General features: G+C 43.4%; 1 protein-coding gene across 3 annotated transcripts in view; it reads right to left on the reverse strand.

Annotated features, from left to right (window-relative positions):
- Window positions 1–19,889, reverse strand: part of HEXB (hexosaminidase subunit beta) — a 244,837-nt gene that overhangs the window by 3,788 nt on the left and 221,160 nt on the right. For all 3 annotated transcript variants that reach the window (XM_069223910.1, XM_069223901.1, XM_069223892.1), the window contains exons 12-13: window positions 11,902–11,992; window positions 11,149–11,253 (exon numbers count right to left, since the gene is read on the reverse strand). In XM_069223910.1, the coding sequence (XP_069080011.1) occupies window positions 11,149–11,253; window positions 11,902–11,992 (196 nt within the window). The remainder of the gene's footprint in view (window positions 1–11,148; window positions 11,254–11,901; window positions 11,993–19,889) is intronic.

A 19,889-nucleotide genomic window follows, 5' to 3' on the forward strand; every position in this document is an offset into this window, starting at 1 on the left:
CTCTTGAAGCAGACACCTTTTTCAGAGAAATGGTGGTGCTGAGGACCAAGGAGGCTTTTTTGTCATTGGACAATCAATTCTCCCAATGTTTCTTTCCTCGTTCCATCACTCTAAGGAGGAGGGGAGACTCCATCAGCTGGACCCAAAAGGAGCTCTGATCTTTTACATCTATCACACCTAAGACTATCATGTGGATGAACAGATTTTTGTGGGGTTCTTTAGGGCAAAGAAAGGTATAGTGGTGCAGAAATTGACTGTTAAGGTGTTAAGGGGCCGTTCCTGCAGGGCCAAGGACACTACCACTGTGCCGGCAAGTAGAGTGCCTGTCCTTTACATCGGTCATGTTGCGACGTGGGTATCAGTACAAACATTCTAAAAGCACTACTGCCTTGACAGCCAAGTCTGAAAAGAAGGACATTTCACCCACCCAGTCCTGCAGGACTTTTTGATAGGAGTAATTTCACAGACCCACCACTCTGGGCGGCACTGCTTTTCTAAAGGTAGGGAATCTGCGAGTAAAAGTATGTATCAGAAGACAGTTACTTCTTCAGTAATGCTCCCTCTGGTGGGTGTTTTAGCAGCAGATACCTCGCTGCCCTTCCTCAAACCTGTTCTTTGGAATGGTCTCTTTTTTCCATCTAAAAAGTTCACTAATTAGAAATCCCCACACTGGTATCTCGATTATTTTGGGGCTCCGCTTCCAAAGATGCAGAGTTCATAAAGAAATTGATGTCAATGCACAGGGGTAGCACTGACATACAGCTCCATTGTCACTTCTGGGGCAGAAACATGTTCAAGGTGGGTCTGCAAGGCGCCCTGTACCAGCATGCATGAGCAATGCTGCTTAAACTTTGATTCCAGTCTGGTGCCTGGGGATATTTTAAAAGAAAGAAATCTGCTCTTATATAGAGTATTCACCAAAAACAATGGAACCAAAGGTATGAAACTTGTTCACGTGGGCTCAGTTTTTCACCTGTGTTCCTGGCTTGCAGTCAAGATTATATTCAAGCCAGTTGGCCAGAACATCTTCCAATAAGGTTTTTGTTTCCTGCATTTCTTCAAACCTTTCTGCAGCGTCATCCTAAAGACTCTCCTTACATACTTGGAATTATTTGACCTCTCACAGTGCTGTCTTCAGAGGCTTTAAATGACTCAGATGAGTTGTAGCTGTGGAGAGTTAGATATTTATTGATTGGTGGGAATCTTGTTGGACCCATGTACTCACCTATGTACTGGGATTCTGTCACACCCTCAATGTTGTACTTTAACAACTTGCTTTTCCCCCCTTACATAGTGTTATACGCAAATCATGTGTGAAACGGTTTCTGATTAGTGTCTCAAGTTAGGGAGGATTAATAATTGCTATAGGGCATCAGAACAAGACCAGATGCATGACGATTCTTTTGGCTTTAGCAAGATAAAGGTACTGTGCCAATGAAATGTTGAATGTTTGCTACAGTGCATCAGTGACTACAGTAAATCGTGTGATCTCTCATTTCCTATAGAATGTTACCATTCATGCAACATCCATGTTCATGAAGAAAGATGCATGTATCTTAGGATGATGTAAGAGCAGAGTGTAAGATTATTATTGTGTTTAGTTAAAAAATATATATATAATTTGTGAGAGATTGCAGAAAACCCTAAAGACCTTCGATCAGAAGAGATAAGTAGTGGGACTACAAACTGACTACACCACTTGTGTGCCCTCAAATATTCCTGTCTCCCTTGATGCCTCTACCACCAGTGTAAGGTGCAGTCTTGGACGTATCTGGTAGAGACATTCTAGTTGCAGATTCGTTACCTTAGAATTTTCCCCCAGGCATCAGACTGGATTCAGAGATTTTTTTCTTTGACCAATACCCTTGCGCGTCGGCCGACTCTGTGGGCGTCTTAGTCGCTGTGATGTTGGGAGTAGCACATAGACACCGCCTCAGCGCAGTGACGTCACTTTCTTTTAACGACTTTCCACGCCAAAGTGCAGAGCCGCCAAGAACACAGATTGGTGCACCGGAGCTAAGGTCCTGAATGGGGAATCCCTGTCCCTAGAAATCAGTTAGCAAGAGGGGAGGATGGGTGGGTCGATAAGGAATCTGCAACTAGAATAAGTCTCTACAGGATAGCTCTGAAGGTAAGTAACTTGTACATCTGATAGAGACTTCTAGTTGAAGATTCCTTACCTTAGAGTAGATACCCAAGTAATGCCATCCTTGGAGGTGGGCTGCGAACCAAGATCATACTAGAAAGTCCTGCAGCACTGAACGACCAAAGTAGCTGTCCCGACAGACCTGACTGTCCAGGCAGTAATGTTTAGCAAACGTGTGCAGGGATGCCCACGTAGCTGCCTGGCAGAAATCCAGGACAGGAACTCCGCACGCGAACGCAGTGGAAGCAGCAGTTGGTCTGGTGGAATGAGCTCACAAGCCCTCAGGGGGTTGCTTCTTGGCTAAAGTGTTGCAGTGTAGCAAAGAAGTTAGATAGATGGTACGTTTTAGCACTGCCTTCCCTTTCTTCGCACCCACATACCAGACAAAGTTGATCGTCCACCCAGAAATTTTTAGTACGCTCTTTTTGGGTCCAGACGGTGGAGCCTCTCCTCCTCATGGGCAGGATGTGGGTGTGTGTAAAAAGTAGGCAAGGTGATGGGCTGGCCTACATGAAAAAGGTGTAACACCCTTGAGAAGGAAGGAAGCCTTAGTGCGCAACACCACTTTGTCATGGTGCAGAGTCAAGAATGGAGGCGTGGAAGAAAGAGCATGAAGCTCACTCACTCTGCGAGCAGAAGTGATGGCAACAAAAAAGATTGTTTTGAAAGTGAGGAACCATAAAGGGCAATTGTGCATTGGCTCAAAGGGAGTACACATTAAGTAAGGACAAGACTAAGGTCCCACTGAGGCATGATAAATGGAGTGGGAGTAAATAAATGGGTAAGACCTTTAAGGAATCTATTCACAATAGGAGATTTAAAGAGTGAGGGATGATCAGATAGCCTAAGAAAGGCTGAAATGGCAGATAAATACCCTTTAAGGGTGCCCAAGGCAGAGCCCTGCTGGGCCAAAGAAAGAATGAACACAAGAACCTCAGACAGCGGAGCAGAGGGGGAATCAACAGATTTGTTGGTACACCATGCCACAAATTTATGCCAACTACAGGCGTATACCGTTTTGGTGGAGGGACGCCTGGCTGCCAAGATAACATCACAGACTTCGGGTGGAAGATCAAAAGTCGTCAACTGCCGCCACTCAATCTCCACGCATGAAGGAAGAGATTGGACAGGTTCGGTGGAGAACTGTCCCCTGTTGCTGCGAAGAGGCAGTCTGAGTGGAGGATCGGTAGCCATGCTCAATAGCTCTGGATACCATACTCTGTGCCCAGTCCAAAGCCACCCAGATGACCTGGGCCCGGTCGTTCCTGATTTTCTTGAGAACTCTGGGCAGAAGTGGTATAGACGGAAAGGAGGCCGGAGTTCCAACTGAGACAAAAAGCGTCTGAGTGAGTGCTACCTTGGAAACGCCAATGCGCAAAACAGCTGACACTGGCGTTCCATGCAGAGGCAAACAGATCTAACCAAGTCTCTCCCCAATGCTGAAAGACCTTGCGCCATCTCCAGATGGAGAACCCATTCGTGATCGGCTGTGCATCGACGTCTGAGTTTGTGCGCTCTGGCGTTGAGAACCCGCCAGATGTTGAACCACCAGGGTAATGCCCTGATGTTCCAGCCATGTCCAGAGGCATAGTGCTTCCTGACAAAGGTCTAGGACCCTACCCCGTCCTGTTTGTTGCAGTACCACATGGCAGTAGTATTGTCCCTGAACACGTGCACTACCTTCCCTTTGAGAGAGGGAAGAAATGCTTTCAACGCCCGGAGCTCCAGAAGATTGATATGGAGCCCAGACTCCACCAGGGACCAAAGGCCTCTAATCTCCGCCTCTCCCATGTGGCCACACCAACCCAGAAGCAACGCATCTGTTACTATGGATATATCTGGCTGGGGAAGGGAGAGGGATCTGGCGTGGACCCAATGTGGATTCGAAAGCCACCACTGCATGTCTTTCGCAGTCCCCTCCAATATCTGGGCCATGGTAGAGAGATTCCCCTGATGCTGCGGCCACTGGAACTTCAAGTCCCACTGCAGAGCCCACATATGCCATCTGGCATGTGTCACTAGCAGGAGGCAGGAGGCCATGAGGCCCAGCAGCCTCAGAGTCAGTCTCACCGAAACCCAAGATAGAGGCTGAAAGATCGAATCATAGCCTGAATGTCTTGGACTCGCTTTTTGGGAGGATAAGCCCGAAAATGCAGAAAAGCTCAGATGAAAGAGTGTGTAAGAGGGAGTCAGGTGTGACTTCGGCACATTGATAGGGAACCCCAGCATGTGCAGGAGGCTCCCTGTAGTCTGAAGGTGGGAGATGACTTTCTGGAACGAGTGCCTTTAAGCCGCCAGTCGTAAAGGTAGGGGAAGACTGAGACCCCTCACCTCCACAGATGAGCTGCAACCACCGCCATCACTTTCATGAACACCCAAGGGGCGCTGGTAAGGCTGAAGGGGAGCACGGTAAACTGACCGTGCTCGTGACCTACCACAAATCGCAGGTAACGTCTGTGGGCAGGCAGGATGGGAATGTGGAAATAAGCATCCTGCAAGTCCGATGCTACCATCCGATCTCCTGGGTCTAAGGCAGACAGGACCTGAGCCAGGGTGAGCATTTTGAATTTCTCCTTCTTGAGAAAGTAGTTGAGGTCCCGAAGGTCTAGGATAGGACGTAAGCCCTTGTCCTTGTCCTTTTTCAGCACCAGAAAGTAGCAGGAATAACATCCACAACCTACTTCTCGGCATAGCGACCTTCTCTATGGCTCTCCTAGCCAAGAGAGCTGCGACTTCCTGGCAAAGAAGTACCAAATGATCCTCCAGAAGTTGGCTGACTGATGGAGGCATGGCTGGTGGGGCAGAATCAAAGGGGAGGGAATAGCCCTTTCGAACTATCGGCAAAACCCATCTGTCCGTAGTGATGGATTCCCAGTGGGGCAGGTGATGGAGAATCCAACTGGATCGGAGTGAGGAGACTGACTAGGAGGGTTTGGAGGCTGCTGTGGGGGCATGGGTGGACTGGGCAGACCTCTGGTTCCCTGTCCCACGCGGGAGTCTGTGTCCCTGGCCACGCAGCAGCTGAACAGCATGGGTGGCACGTGCCTGGGTGGGGGACACGACAGGGAGCCCCTTTCATGGCCACGAAAGGTGGACTTGTTGGGGGCGAGGGGCAGTGGACTTCGCTGCATCTCTCCCATCGTTGACAGCTTGGGAGACGATAGCACGGGCCTCCTCTGGTATCTGCGGCATAACTTGTGTGACCGTATCCCACAGAGTGGCTATACCAGCCTGTTAGAAATGGGGTCTTTGGTTGACAGTCAGGTTACCCCCTGTTCAAGCAAGGACCCTCACTGTAGTCAGGGTAAAAGAGAATCACCCTCAGCTAACCCCGGCTTACCCCCTTGGTAGCTTGGCAGAGCAGTAGGCTTAACTTCAGAGTGCTAGGTGTAAAGTATTTGTACCAACACACACAGTAACTTAATGAAAACAATACAAAATGACACCACCAGTTTAGAAAAATAGGAAATATTTATCTAAACAAAACAAGACCAAAACGACAAAAATCCACCATACACAAGTTATCAATTAAAAATCAAAGAGAGTCTTTAAGTAGTTTTAAAAACACACTAGCGCTGCTAGAGTGAAAATGTACCTGGTGTGCGTCAAAAATAACCCCGCACGAGCCGGTGTGCGTCAAAAATATCTCCGCACGGCGGTACTTGAGCCAAAAATCCAGCCGCACGATGATCTGAAAATCCTGCAGCGCAAGTTGTGATCTCCCAGCCTCCGTCGGCGATGCTGCGCGTCGTTTCTCCTGCTCCGTGCGTCGATTTTTGGGTTGCGTTTCCTGCGAGCGTAGTTTCTCAGCTGCGGAGCCGGCGGTGCGTCGTTTTTTCAGCCGCAGATCGGATTCGCATCAATCTTTTCCCCGCACGGCGCTCTGTGCATCGCTTTTCTTGTCTTTAGGCTGCCAGCTTCTCCTTTCAGGGTCCCAGGAACTGGATGGGCACCACAGGGCAGAGTAGGAGTCTCTCCAGAGAGAAGTCTTTGCTGTCCCTGAGACTTCAAACAGTAGGCAAGCTCTAGATCAAGCCCTTGGAGATTTCTTCTCAAGATGGAAGGCACACAAAGTCCAGTCTTTGCCCTCTTACTCTGGCAGAAGCAGCAACTGCAGGATAGCTCCCCAAAGCAGTCACAGGCAGGGCAGCTGCTCTTCCTCAGCTATTCAGCTCTTCTCCAGGCAGAGGTTCTCTTGGTTCCAGAAGTGTTTCTCAAGTCTGTAGATTTGGGTGCCCTTCTTATACCCATTTTAGTCTTTGAAGTCACCTTTCTTCGAAGGGGACTCACACCTACTTGTGAAATCCTGCCTTGCCCAGGCAAGGCCTCAGACACACACCAGGGGGTTGGAGTCTGCATTGTCAGAGGCAGGCACAGTCCTTTCAGATGAGAGTGGCCACTCCACCCCTCCCTCCTAGCAGAGATGGCTAATTATGAAATGCAGGCTACAACCCAGCTCCCTCTGTGTCACTGTCTAGTGTGAGGTGAAAAACAACTCAACTGTCAAGCTGACCCAGACAGGGAATCCACAAACAAGGCAGAGTCACAGAATGGTTTAAGCAAGAAAATGCTCACTTTCTAAAAGTGTCATTTTCAAACACACAATCTCAAAACCAACTTTACTAAAAGATGTATTTTTAAATTGTGAGTTCAGGGACCCCAAACTCCACATGTCCATCTACTCTCTAGGGGAATCTACACTTTAATCTTATTTAAAGGTAGCCCCCATGTTATCCTATGAGAGAGACAGGCCTTGCAACAGTGAAAAACGTAATTGGCAGTATTTCACTGTCAGGACATATAAACCACATTACTATATGTCCTCCCTTATCCATACACTGCACCCTGCCCTTGGGGATACCTAGGGCCTACCTTAGGGGGTGCCTTACATGTAAGAAAAGGGAAGGTTTAGGCCTGGCAAGTGGGTACACTTGCCAAGTCGAATTTACAGTGTAAAAATACACACGCAGACACTGCAGTGGCAGGTCTGAGACATGATTACAGGGTTACTTGTGTGGATGGCACAACCAGTGCTGCAGGCCCACTAGTAACATTTGATTTACAGGCCCTGGGCACCTCTGGTGCACTTTACTAGGGACTTAACAGTAAAACAAATATGCCAATCATGGAGAACCAATTACATACACATTTTAAACAGGAACACTTGCACTTTAGCACTGGTTAGCAGTGGTAAAGTGCCCAGAGTAATAAAAACAGCAAAATCAGAGTCCAGCACACATCAATAACCTGGGGAACAGAGGCAAAAAGTTAAGGGAGACCACGCCAAGGATGAAAAGTCTAACACAGCCCAAAAGGCATGCGGTGTTCATGGTGCGCAGTACGAGACTGGAGGAAGAAAACAGCTTCTTCCCAAATTGTTCCAGCCTTTTTGATTCCCTATCCGGGGTTGCGGAAGGGAATGTGCTTGAGGAAGAGGAAGCCTGGATGACCAGACTCTCGGGCATGGGGTGTTGGGACACGAATTTAGGGTCATTCGGGCAGGCAGATGGCGGCGTGCAATAGTCCTGTCCACGATAGGCTATACCGGCCATTAAGGCTCCACTTCAGCGGTTTCGCTCGGGCCTTTCACAAGGGAGCGGGATGCCAGTTTAGCCCAGCTACCACGGGCTAGAAGGCTATTACAACACTGCCACTAGAGGGCGGAATGCTCAAATAAATAAAACAAAGGTCTCAAAGAGCCCAAGGGGACTGAAATCCCCTCTGGAACCATGAGGCTTTAGTTCACAGCAACAGCTGTGAACAACATTGGAATGTTAGCTCTCCAGGCTTATACCAGCCATTAGAAGCCCTGAGCACTCTGTTTTCAATGGTGCTCCCAACATTCCAAAGTCCTAATATAGCCTTAGAACCCGCCGTAGCGGGCTCTACGGGCTATTAAAGGCCCACTCTTAACAAGGAAGAGGGCCTTTAACAAGGGAGAGGGCCTTTAACAAGGGAGAGGGCCTTTAACAAGGGAGAGGGCCTTTAATAGCCGGTAGAGCCCGCTACAGCGGGTTCTAAGGCTATTAAAACATTCTGCCATTAGGGGGCAGAATGTTCTCATAAATAAAACAAAGGCTTCACGGAACCGGAGGGGATTAAAATCCCCTCAGGCTCCATGAGGCTTTGTTCACAGCTGTTGCTGTGAACAAAGAAGATTGGAATGTTGGCACTCTGTGCTTTTACCGGCCAGTAAAAGCTCGGAGCACTCAATTTTTTTCCAATGAAGCTGCCAACATTCCAATGTTCTAATTTACATTAATGTGTAACTGTGTCTGCAATCTTGCGCTATGACATTATTTCCAGCACCTCATACGCCAGAGAATGTCTTAAACAACAAAAGTATTAAACGATCCTATTGTTCCCCAAAAATGAAGGAGGAAGAATAGGATGAACAACCACATAATTGTTTAAAAAATTACAGAACACAGGTAATTTGTCCCAATTATTATGACCTTTTTGAACTCTTGTGGATTCTTCATATTATGAAAGACCCCCTTAGCAGTAAATATAACAAAAATATATATAATGAAGGATGCCTGATAAATTACCACAGACGCTGTATGTGGTTTCTAGGCCAGATCACAACACAAAGGCCTGCATGTTGTGTCAATCAATGCATTACAAAGATATCAGGGAAAGGTTGGGACTTTTTAAACCACTGTTCATCGACTAAACAAGGGGAACTATTTTGGTTTCCCTGGGATATCTGTTAGGTCGATTACCATGTATTATTTTGCTGAGTATCACAACTGATATAGAAGAATAAGAAGAGTAAGTCCTAAGGCAGGTCCTAAAGTGGATCTTCTTCACTCAAACAATGCTCTATGTTAAGCTTTAAGGGAGGCAGTGCCAGTCCTCACAACTTCAGAGGGGCATTGTCAATATTAAGAACTAAGCAAGTCTCACAAAATATCAGCTACCATTGCCACCTACTTCTCTACCCAGCTCACCATCTTCAACAAAATGGCCCGTTCTCAGTTCCAAACTGTGCCTTTACTGGACCATTTTGCTTTTGCCTTCTGGCTTCCTTAGGAATAGTTCTTCCACAACCCCCTAAAAACAGTTTCCTGGGCCAATGTCACACTCTACAACATTTGAACCCAGACTCCTTGGGGTTTAGCGTTTGGGCAATTATGCGCCTTACCTTGCATTGCCAACGGTCCTTAAGAGGGAAGCACTGAACTCATTTTTGTACTTCGTTGACGACTCCTTGGAAGAAATGAGGCCTCTACCTAATACCTGGGGTAAGGGACAGTAAGATAACAAGGATGGTCATGAAGATAATAGTCTGAATTAGTGCTCTGTTCTTTTCCCTCCCTCTGGGCTCCTATTTGTGTGGACAACTTGAGTTTTCAACTTTCACATGCGTTCCTCTGACAAATTTTGCTCCTTCAACTTTGCTGTCAATACAGCTTAAAGTCCACTGCCTTTATGCAAGAAGAGGTTTACAGAGTGACTAATATTTTTAAGTCCGATTCCAATATAGAACTGTATCTTCTGTTCAGTGCTGTGAAGGGCGATTATCTACCATGTCTGCACTGTAACTCTCAACCACTGAAGTATGAAGACAGACTGGTTTTGTGCCCTGTGTACCTCTGGTCAATACTTTAGCAACCATGATTGGCAGGTCAGTTTACACTAAACACACTCGACTAACATTTGTGACTAGGAAGTCGACCATTCTCAAGGATAGAGGTGCACCACGGTATGAAAATGATTTTCAGCATATAAGTGGTTAATCCTGGAGACAATTTGAGGAAGAATACTCAGCCTGATAAACTGGTAAGTCTGTATCTTTACAGACTGATTAACCTGCATCAAGCCATCTCACTTAGAACTTCATTAAGCGGGATGGGGAAAAAACTCCTTAGAAGTCAAGTGACAGAGGGAATTTCTGATGTTAATGATACTCTGTGCAGCTAAAAGGCAAAAACGTAGGACTTAAACTGGATAAAGTAAATCATGGTAATACTGAATGCCAAAGGGATAATAAAGGTTCCACTGGGAATATACAAAATGCAGGAACTTGAGTTGGCATTAAGACTACAGTATAAACTTACAACAGAATCTGTGACACTGTTTTTGAAGGGACAGGCGACTAACGTGGATTTTGCTGTTAGGGACGTGTGCTTTAGCAACAGGGAGGTGGGTCCAACATTAACTTGACTCAAGATGGTTCCTAGGGACAAGATAATGATGGTTCACAGGGGAGCTAGAGTGTTATGAGACAACCTGTTTATTTATCTGCCAGGAATTATGTTGTCATTAGGGGCGAAGAATGGGACAAGATGTCAAACCTGTAATGTAAATGGGAGGCAAGTGCTTACATATTCTACTGCTGCCATTTTGGTGACTCAATATCTACATAGATGTTGAAATAATGCAGATAGGGTAAATAGGCACAAACATTGCCTTGAAGGCAGAATGTTTATACATCTTTCACATAATATGTGAGAAAAAAATGCAATAGTGAAGATGATAACATGGTGCACTGCTTGCCAAGTCTACTTTTCAATACATCTAAAGGCTCCGGCATTCTGAGGCGAGACATTTAAGCACATTAATGCTAGTTGTATGTGCAGCTATCCTTTCTGGTACGAACAAACTATCTTATGAGGTTTTTGAAACTTTATGAAGTTCTCTATAACGGCAGTGAATGAATATAGCACGAAATAAATCTGAGAAGAATTTCATGCTTGAGGACTCATTTTCGGACAGAGTACTTTCTGCTTTCCTTGCCATTCTTTCCTCTTTATAGTTACAGATGTTGTAACTAACTCTGAAGTTGCAGATACCAATCGTCCGTGTTTACACCAACACCAAAGTTTCCAAATTCGGTGGTTTAGTGAATTACTGCATCCAGCACTAAAGTGCATGCGGAACCGTTTACCCTCAAGGTTCTCCAAATCTGTAAGATGGGGTTAATTTATCTTGCCTATATAAACATTTATTAACTAATAAACTTTAAGTGTGGTGCATTTTTTTAATACATTTCTTACCTAACCATGCGGCATCGATGCCCAATAAGTCGATTATAAGCGTCACCTAATTGTGTTACATCTTTACTGCTCCAAAGCCTTTCACCCACTGCACTGGCACGAGGCCTGCAATAAATAAAACATGTGTATGTATAAAATTATTTAAACCCATTTCACATACAGGATGTAGATTTATAGTTTAAAGGTGTGTACCATGAAATATTATTGGCCCCAATCACAAAGGGGAATACACAAGTGTAGATTTATACCTAAATCTAGGTGTAACGCTACACTTTTCTTTCTCCATTTGTGATTGTAGATTTACATCCAGGTGCAGACCTACATGGCTTCACCCCTTAATGAGGGGATGGAAGCTCCTACAACCGAATTTACAAGTGTAAAGTTATTACTAGTAACTTTTCACCCGTTGGTCTTCCTATTGGAAAGCATGGTGAAAATTATTAAAGTTTATTATACTTAAAAAGATGATATGTACTTTAATGTATTATATAAATTTAAAAAGATTAAAAGGAGGTCACAGCACATTAACAGCTAACTAAATCAATATCAAATAATTAACATTAACTTATTTTATTAATCATTTTAGAAAAATAACATTTTCATTTTATTTAATGTTTAAAGTTGCATTTGAAACAACTAATTCTTACATTAATAATAAAACTAAACTTTTTAGAAAAAAACATGCAAAATTTTAAAATAATGATAACATAAGTATATATCTCATAAATACTGTTATTTGAAAATGCGGCTTACCATAATCTTGGAGTGAGGTTTGTTGCATCCACAAACTCCCCCCAAAGACAGGCTTCACCACCAATCACAAGCTGCTTCTGCTGTTCAGTGCCTGCATTGAGAGAAACACAACTGAAATGCATTTTGACAGACACAAACATATATACATCTAAAGAAAAGTGACCGGTTTAAACCAACAGTAGTCTTTACCAGCAATCAAACCTGTTCTTTTGTTTATACATTTACAAAAGCAGGCACATACTTGCCTGTATTTGGCTCCATATCTCACAGAAAACGTTATGCAGAAGCAGTACTTCATTTGTAAAAGCAGTTGCTCAGAAGCCCGCGGCCGATGTTATTTTACGTGAGCCTGCCAATTAGCAAGGCTACGCAGTCTTAAATCCACCTCATGCCTCTCCGATCCACCGCCAGACATTCCCTGCCTCCATCACACTCTTACAGGTTCCTGCTGTCTCTTTTTGATACGGTTTTTCAGTCTTTCACTTACTCCTCCTTTCCCCTTTGTGTGTCTTACATCTCTTGTTCTCCAGAAATGTCGACGAGCTGAGAAAGAAATAAGTGGTGGTCTCCAAAAATTCGTGCCGGTGGTACCCCACCGGCTCCAATAAAACACTGTGTAGAAAGCATGGTAAAACGGAACCATTTTCTCTGGTTCGCACCTTCTTGAGCTTTCCCCCGGCAGTAATTAAAGCACTTGGGTGTGTAGTGTCAGCGCAAGTTTCCTTAAGTGTGTAATGCAGTACTGTGTACGCCATTCTCCTTCAAACCTAGGTTTCGCTGGCGAGACCCAGGAGATGTCAATGTGAGGGGGCTCGATAGAATTGTGTATGTTAACCAGACATGCACACCTTTTGCAAGGTTTACAAAGATATACGTTTGTTTTATCCCCCAAAAGGTTCGGGGACATATACTAAACTCCATAAGAAAATAAATATATAAAATATAAATATATTAAATAAATATTCAAAAGACTATGTAAAAAAAAGTGGTTTAGCATGAACGGCCTTTAGAATTCTGACCGGTAACCCTGCCAAAGATGAAGCCACTAGGGCCACCGAAAAATCAGGTTACTGTATCAAAGCAACAGTCTGAAAAGTAACCTTTTAAAAACAAAGTCACATGGCCATTTTGCTCTTTGAAAGTCCAAATCCATATTCTGTGAATGCCGAGAGGGTTTCAAAACGCCATATGCTCTTAAGAAATGGGAATTCCGTCAGCATGATGCATTTTCCACCGTCGTAAATTTTAGATAGCTGGCCACATGAGAAATGCAGCGGTTTGGTAGTGTCACATCCTGGGAGCATATGTAAAAATACTCCTGCCAAAGGGAGGCAATAAGCGCATTTCCAGGGGGCAAAGGGGAGCAACCTCACATTTCATTTGAGTGTGAGAAACTGGTTTCTCCATGGGAATAATATTTGACATCTGGAAGAAAAAAAACGCTACACTGAAAATGCACATTTCCAAATGATTTACTGGTGTGTATTTTACACCTTGTGCAATACACGCATGTATTCAATTTGGGAAGTGGAAGCACTCCAGAAAATGCAGGATATACATTTACAGAAGTACTTCTGGTTTTCATTGGGAATCCCAAATAGATCCTAAATCGACTCCAAAGGATGAAGCCTACTGGAGCAACGTTTCAAGGAAGAGCTTTGTGAATCAGGCTGATCAATGATAAAAATTCCTAAAAATTGTGTTTGTTTATTCCATAGAGCACCCATATCAAAGCTTAATGCAATTATCTGATCCTTAAACTCCTCTAGCCACCAGGCAGAAACCCACCATCAAACAAGGAAGGCCTTGAGCTGTCTACAACACAGTAAAGGCTTACTGTGGAGATACAGAAGCATAATTCTGTAGGCCAGGAGTTTTTAACGCTGGTCCCCTTGGGTTTCTGCAAAGCCTACTCAGGGGGTCTGCGATTCCTTAGAAATTGGAGCAGGTTAATCGAGTGTACATAAAAAAAAGCAACACCTAAAATTGAACATTTTAAAATGTTCTATAAATGTGAAGTTATTTACAGTTGGTATCAGATACAATTAAAGTTGGGATCCTCAGACTGAATCGTGGGAGCCATGCAAGTGCATAAAACAATTGAGTATTGAAAATGAGTGGCCTCAACTGAATTTTAGAGAGGTTCCAAGCTTCCTATTTGTTTGAGAATTAAAGTATTTCAAAATTTGTGTATTTGTTTTATGAATGTTAATTTCTGTATTTTTTGTGTATTGTTTTGAGGTTCAAATCATTGAAAATTATTAAGCCAGGGTTTGTTCCTGCTTCCAATAATGACGCAGGGGAAGTACATGGATTTCAACGATGATTTTGTCAAGATTTCACCTTTGAAGATATAGGGAAAGGAGGAACCAAGTAGGTTCTTGGCCGTGACAAGAACTTAGACTTAAGGTTGACTACAAGGACTGTCTACCTCGTTATCCTAATAGAGCATTAAATTGAACATAAATAGTTGATAAAATAGGTCAGTACGTATGATATAAATGTGAATGAGTGGTTCACATTGAAATGTTACAAATTGTGTTTAGCACATGGATGGGATCCTTGTGAGGTCAAGATGAAAGCCAATTTGTGCTGTGAGGCATCTGGTGAGATGACTGAAACATTTTGACACAAGAATACTGGTGATACTAGTTTCCTTATGGAGTAGCCCCATCTATATTCAACCTGGTCAGTGTGCCCTTGATAACAAAATTAAACATCTAGGACACCTTAGAAACTGTTAATCTTCAAATCTACAAGCACAATCGAAGAGTTTCCTTGTTTTACACAGTCAAGCTTAGCCCATCCAGCTACTTTAGGTATCTTGACAGACTCACTGATGAAGCCTGCCACTGAGAATCCCATTGGATGGTAGCCCTTTTAAGACCCTAGGGACTACCCTTTGGATAGGTAAAACACACATAAGGGGTTCCCTACTGTTTTCTTCAATAGTTATGCCCTGGGAAGGCAAGCAAACGATGATATTTCTTCTCATTCCCCCTTTGGAATTACTGAGGCCCCAGTAGCCAAGCTCAAAGAAGTCTTAAGAAAGCTTAGAATAAAAGCTTGTTCCATTCCTTGGAAGGGGGTGCTTGGTGTGGTTTGCAGGGGCAACAAATGTCTGTGGTTGACCAAGAATTGTAGTCTGCAAGGTTGTATGCGTCCCTCAAATCCTCCACTCTAAGTGGCTGGGCCTGGCTTATTGAAGGAAAAGAAGATAAAACGTAAAAAGCTGGCATTGAAGACTGAGTAAGAAGGAAGAGATTGCAGAAGCTTATTGCCAGGCATGTACAATATGTGGCATGAGCAGAGCTTTCCACCGCCACTCAGAGGGCATTACCTGCTCTGCAGACTATTAAACAGTCATCTCAAACCTTAGCGAAACTGCATCCTTAGTTTATCAACTATGAAACGCATGGATTCTCTCTGGAGGAGGTTGGAGAGCAGAAGGCCAGATGGGGAAAAATCCATGGGCACTCTTTGTTCCCAAAGGTGTCCGCAGATGGGGCAATTAGGTGGGTTCATATGCAACAATAAGAGGCTTGGAACTGCAATCTCTGTTGGGCTCAGCTGGAAAGGGCGTTAAAGGATTAGTCTGTCAATATGTGGAGCCACAAGCAGCCAAACCTAAGGTAAAATAGCATCACAGTAGCAGCCTGTTATCGCAGAAGGTCAAGCAGTGGGTAACCTCTTGTCTGCAAGCTCAGTTAAATCAGCTTCTTAACAAATATTCCCAATTCACAGACCTAAATCTCGCCACCTGGTGCTTGCTCTAGAAAGATTCCTACAGAGGATGTTTGAGACAAAAAAAAAACGGATTCAGAAATGATCCAAAAGGGGACGAAGCTGGAGAGGCATTTTCAGCAATTGCATCAATTATGTGAACAGCAGTTGATCCAGTCTAATACTTATCAGATTTGCAGACCACACTTAATCCGGCCCAAATCTGTTCATAACTGGCACTTCAGTTGTAAATTCTTCATCCCAGAGGATATCCTCTATTACTCAGCCCAAAGACCAACACGCTTTTACTTGTTTCCTCTTGAGTGGGAAATACCAATAATGACAAGAAAAACTCTAGAGTTATTTAACTTGAGCCCCTGTTATCCTTTCAAATACTTTCCTACTTTGGAGAAGGCACAGGATACATGTCAAAAAGTTAACAGTGCTCCGCTATTCTTCAAACTTTGCAAACAAATCACCATTTTGTGTTATCAATGAAGATCAGTCTTTTCTACATGAATTTCAGACATGAAAGAAGTCAAGAGCCTTTAAGAAGTAGGCTACCAAATAAACAGAAAGCGGAGTGCCGTGTGATAATACTATGGGTAGTGGGGGTAGCATAACAGTTGTACATGGAGTTATAGTTACACTAGCTACAATTCGAGATCCCTGAAAGTGTGTGTGATCTGTTCTTATGAAGTACATGGGGTTAAGTTCAGGACAAACAGACCTTCAGTGCTATAGTGATAACAGTATTTTTTCATAGCTGCATATTACAATGCAAAGGAAAAAGCTGTGTTTGCAGCAAAGTCATTCATCAATGTGGCAGACATGGAGCTCTCTCCGAGAGCTCTCCCAGAGCAGTGTGTGTGATACTCAGTGGGCGAGTAGGAAAGATTGGACAACTGGGATAAACAATGGCCGATACCTTGAACTTTGTTAGTAATAAAAGAAGAACTCAGTACTGTATTATATATCGGAATATGTATAGCACTATCATACCATTTGGAGGCCCAACACACTTTGTGGGTGGTTAATAATGTAGCTTATTCAGTGAGAAATTCTACAGCAGGCTGCACAGATCCCCTAGGCGGTCTGTGGAGTGCACGCTGAAAGGATGTTGGCTGTAAGGTGTGTAAAGGGCATGCTGGGTTAAGTGACTGAGGTATGAATGTATGGAATAAGTATTTCGTTCTCCCTAGGTATTAGTTGGCAGAAGCAACAGACTAGTTTTCCACCTCGCAAGTAGGATTATAACGATATTGAATGCAGAGAAGGTATTTGTTTAGACTGTAAACAAAAAAATCCACATCAGACATTTCTGGCTACCCCATCGAATAACTCACCTTTCTGTATCAGATTTCCTCCACAAGTATAATGAACAATTCTCAGGAATTCTGTGAGGTGAAAGTCACTAAATGGACAAATCCCGACTGTTTTAAGAAACTATTGGCACATAAATAATCTTTTGGATATATCCATGTACTCATGTTCCAAGGGAAGGGCTTGCTAAATTAAATGCAGACGGCATATAGCATCGTTCTTTCAGGGCTAAAACTCCACTAATAAAAACACAGTACAGCATATCCAGGCATTTAAGTTCTATTGTATAATGACCCAAATGAACTTTTGCTTAATGCCTTTAGAGCCTAAACGGGGCTATGGGAGATGTAAAAACTGGGTCGGTTATACAATCTTAATTTTGCAGTTTTTTTTTTTTTTTTTTTTTTTAAAGCAAAAATGAAAAAAAATATTTAGCTGCACAGAAACTCGTGTTATTGAATATTGCTCAGATAGCACTAGTTAAAATGCCCTCTTACCTTTCTGTATTATTGTTCTGTATTATCTTTACAGCATTTCCCATGTTTTTCGTAAACACTTTTTGTTCAAGCAATCATACACGTTTAAATCTACAGCACTGGTCTTTCACCATTATGGAGTATAGAAGCATTCTGCTAAACTTAAAACTATACTGCTGCATCGCTACCACAGTCATTAACATTTATTCAGTTATGACTAATAACGTGGGTGCATTATTTCTATAATTCATTATTCCATCACAGCCTGGAATGATTATGCAAACTATTGTTTTCTTATCACAAAAATTGGAGCAGGACAGCTTTATGTCACGTTGAGTTCAGTTTACTGGGCAGTTTTCGCCAGATGTAAGGCTTGAGTAAAGCCAAAAGAGTTCAGATTAAATATTAGGCATCACTGGAATTTGATGAGATTGTGGATCAAACTCTCAATGAAGTATTCAGTTTTAACCGACACTTTTTCATTGGTTACAGCTGGCGTCAAATGATGATCGAAGCAGATCTGTACAGATTGGTTTGTATTTGGTCTTCATTTTTGCTCTCTGGTGACTGCATTCTAATTACATACATTTTATTTGCCATGTATACAAGGATGATGTACAATTGTTTTCTCAAGGAATTTTGCAATAAGAACTTTTGTAAAACCTGAATCTGACATAGAATTTCAAGTTCACTCTAAATCAAACCATATTTGCCTGAGCATTTCCTACTTCGGATTAGGGATTTCTCAAGTGCTGTCAGTTTACAAAGATCTTGTAACCAGTCTTCAAGTGAAATAAATCTGGTAGATTTCTACAACTTCAAAATCCCCTTCCTAGCTACCAGTAAAGTAAGAAAGATACACCCTGATTACACAACATTTTTCGTTAATGTCAAAAGTAAAGCAAAATGCTAATAAACGTGTACAAGACTATACCTTCCCTCATAATTCAGGAAAAAAAGCCAGCCGAGCGTTTTATGCTTATTCTCTTTCTTTAATACTAAACCCATGCTAGTCTACTCAATGCGATTTTCTATTCTTATTTGAATTCAGCAATTTATAGGGCTGGAAAACAGGTAAAATTAGCAGTAATATCACTACTTAGGATTTTGCATATACAATTACACTGCTTCTGCTCCCTTGCTGCTAGGCCTGACTGTATATGATGAAATGAGATGGGCTGGTTAGAAAATAACAAATTACTTACCTTCAGTAATGCTTTTTCTGGTGATACTCCATCAGCAGATTCCTTACCTAAGGTCCCAGATTGGATCCACAAATTTTTCAGAGATCTCCTCTCACTTGCCCGCAGGTGGAATTGTGTGGCTCAATTGGGTGGACGATCAGCTCTTTGTGGCGTTCTCTTGGGCACAGAAACGCAAGGAGGTGAAGTTGTCGGGTGTGACCTCTGTACATTGATTGATAACCCCACAGAGGTTAGGTTTGCAGTCATTCGGAGGTGGTCTATAACTGACTGGTGAGCCTGCCTTTAACAGTTAGTCACCAAAGTAGGCAAGGACAGGTATACCTAACCTCTGAAGATATGCAGCAACCACCATCATCATCATTTCAATGAACACCCGAGGTGCACTAGTGAGGTCGAAGGGGAGCACAGAAACCTGAAACACTCTTGGCCTACTTTGAACTGCAGGTAACGCATGTGGGTCTGCAGGAAGGGAATATGAAAATAAGCATCCTGCACATCCAGCGCTACAAACCAGTCTCTTGGCTCCAGGGCAGACACAACCTAGGCCAACATGACCATCCTGAATTTGTTCTTTATAAGGAAGATGTTTAGAGGCCGAAGATCTAAGATAGGATTAAGGCATCTTTCGTTCTTCAGCACTAGGTAATGACAAGTGTAACATCCAGTCCCTAATTCCAATATCAGAACCCTTTGCATGTCTCCTTTGCCAAAACAGCCTGGAAATCGGCAAATGATTCCCTGAAACCCACTTTGATGTAGTTGGAATATGTGGAGGATCAGACAGGAATAGCAGGGATAACCTTGATGGACTATTTGCAGAACTTACTGTTTGGATGTAATGTTCTATCAACCTTGGAAGTAACAACTTAACCTGCATTCCACAAAGAGGCCATCAGCTACGGAAGTCAAAATAAAATAAAGCAGCTTTGAAGTTGAATCAGGATGGGCAGGGCAGCATGTTGCCCTTGCTGGCATAGAGGTTGCTGGCTTGATCCCTTGATCCCAAACCTCGGCCTCAAAAGGACTTTTGGTTGGGGGGGCTTGGAGGGGGTAATTGTCTCCTGCTGAGGTGGCAGACCTTGTAGAGGTCTGTAAGCCATATCCCCATCTGAATCCTCGAAAATGGTGGAATTGTCTGTAATACTGGCGGGGGGGCTCACATGCGGAGGGAGCATGCTATTGGTGCACCAGTGCTGAGCCTGCTTGGTCTCCAAAGAGTCTGGTTCTATCCAATGGCATATTCATTAATGACAACTGGACA

This window comes from Pleurodeles waltl, chromosome 1_1, assembly GCF_031143425.1.
Source record: "Pleurodeles waltl isolate 20211129_DDA chromosome 1_1, aPleWal1.hap1.20221129, whole genome shotgun sequence".
Lineage (NCBI taxonomy): Eukaryota > Metazoa > Chordata > Amphibia > Caudata > Salamandridae > Pleurodeles > Pleurodeles waltl.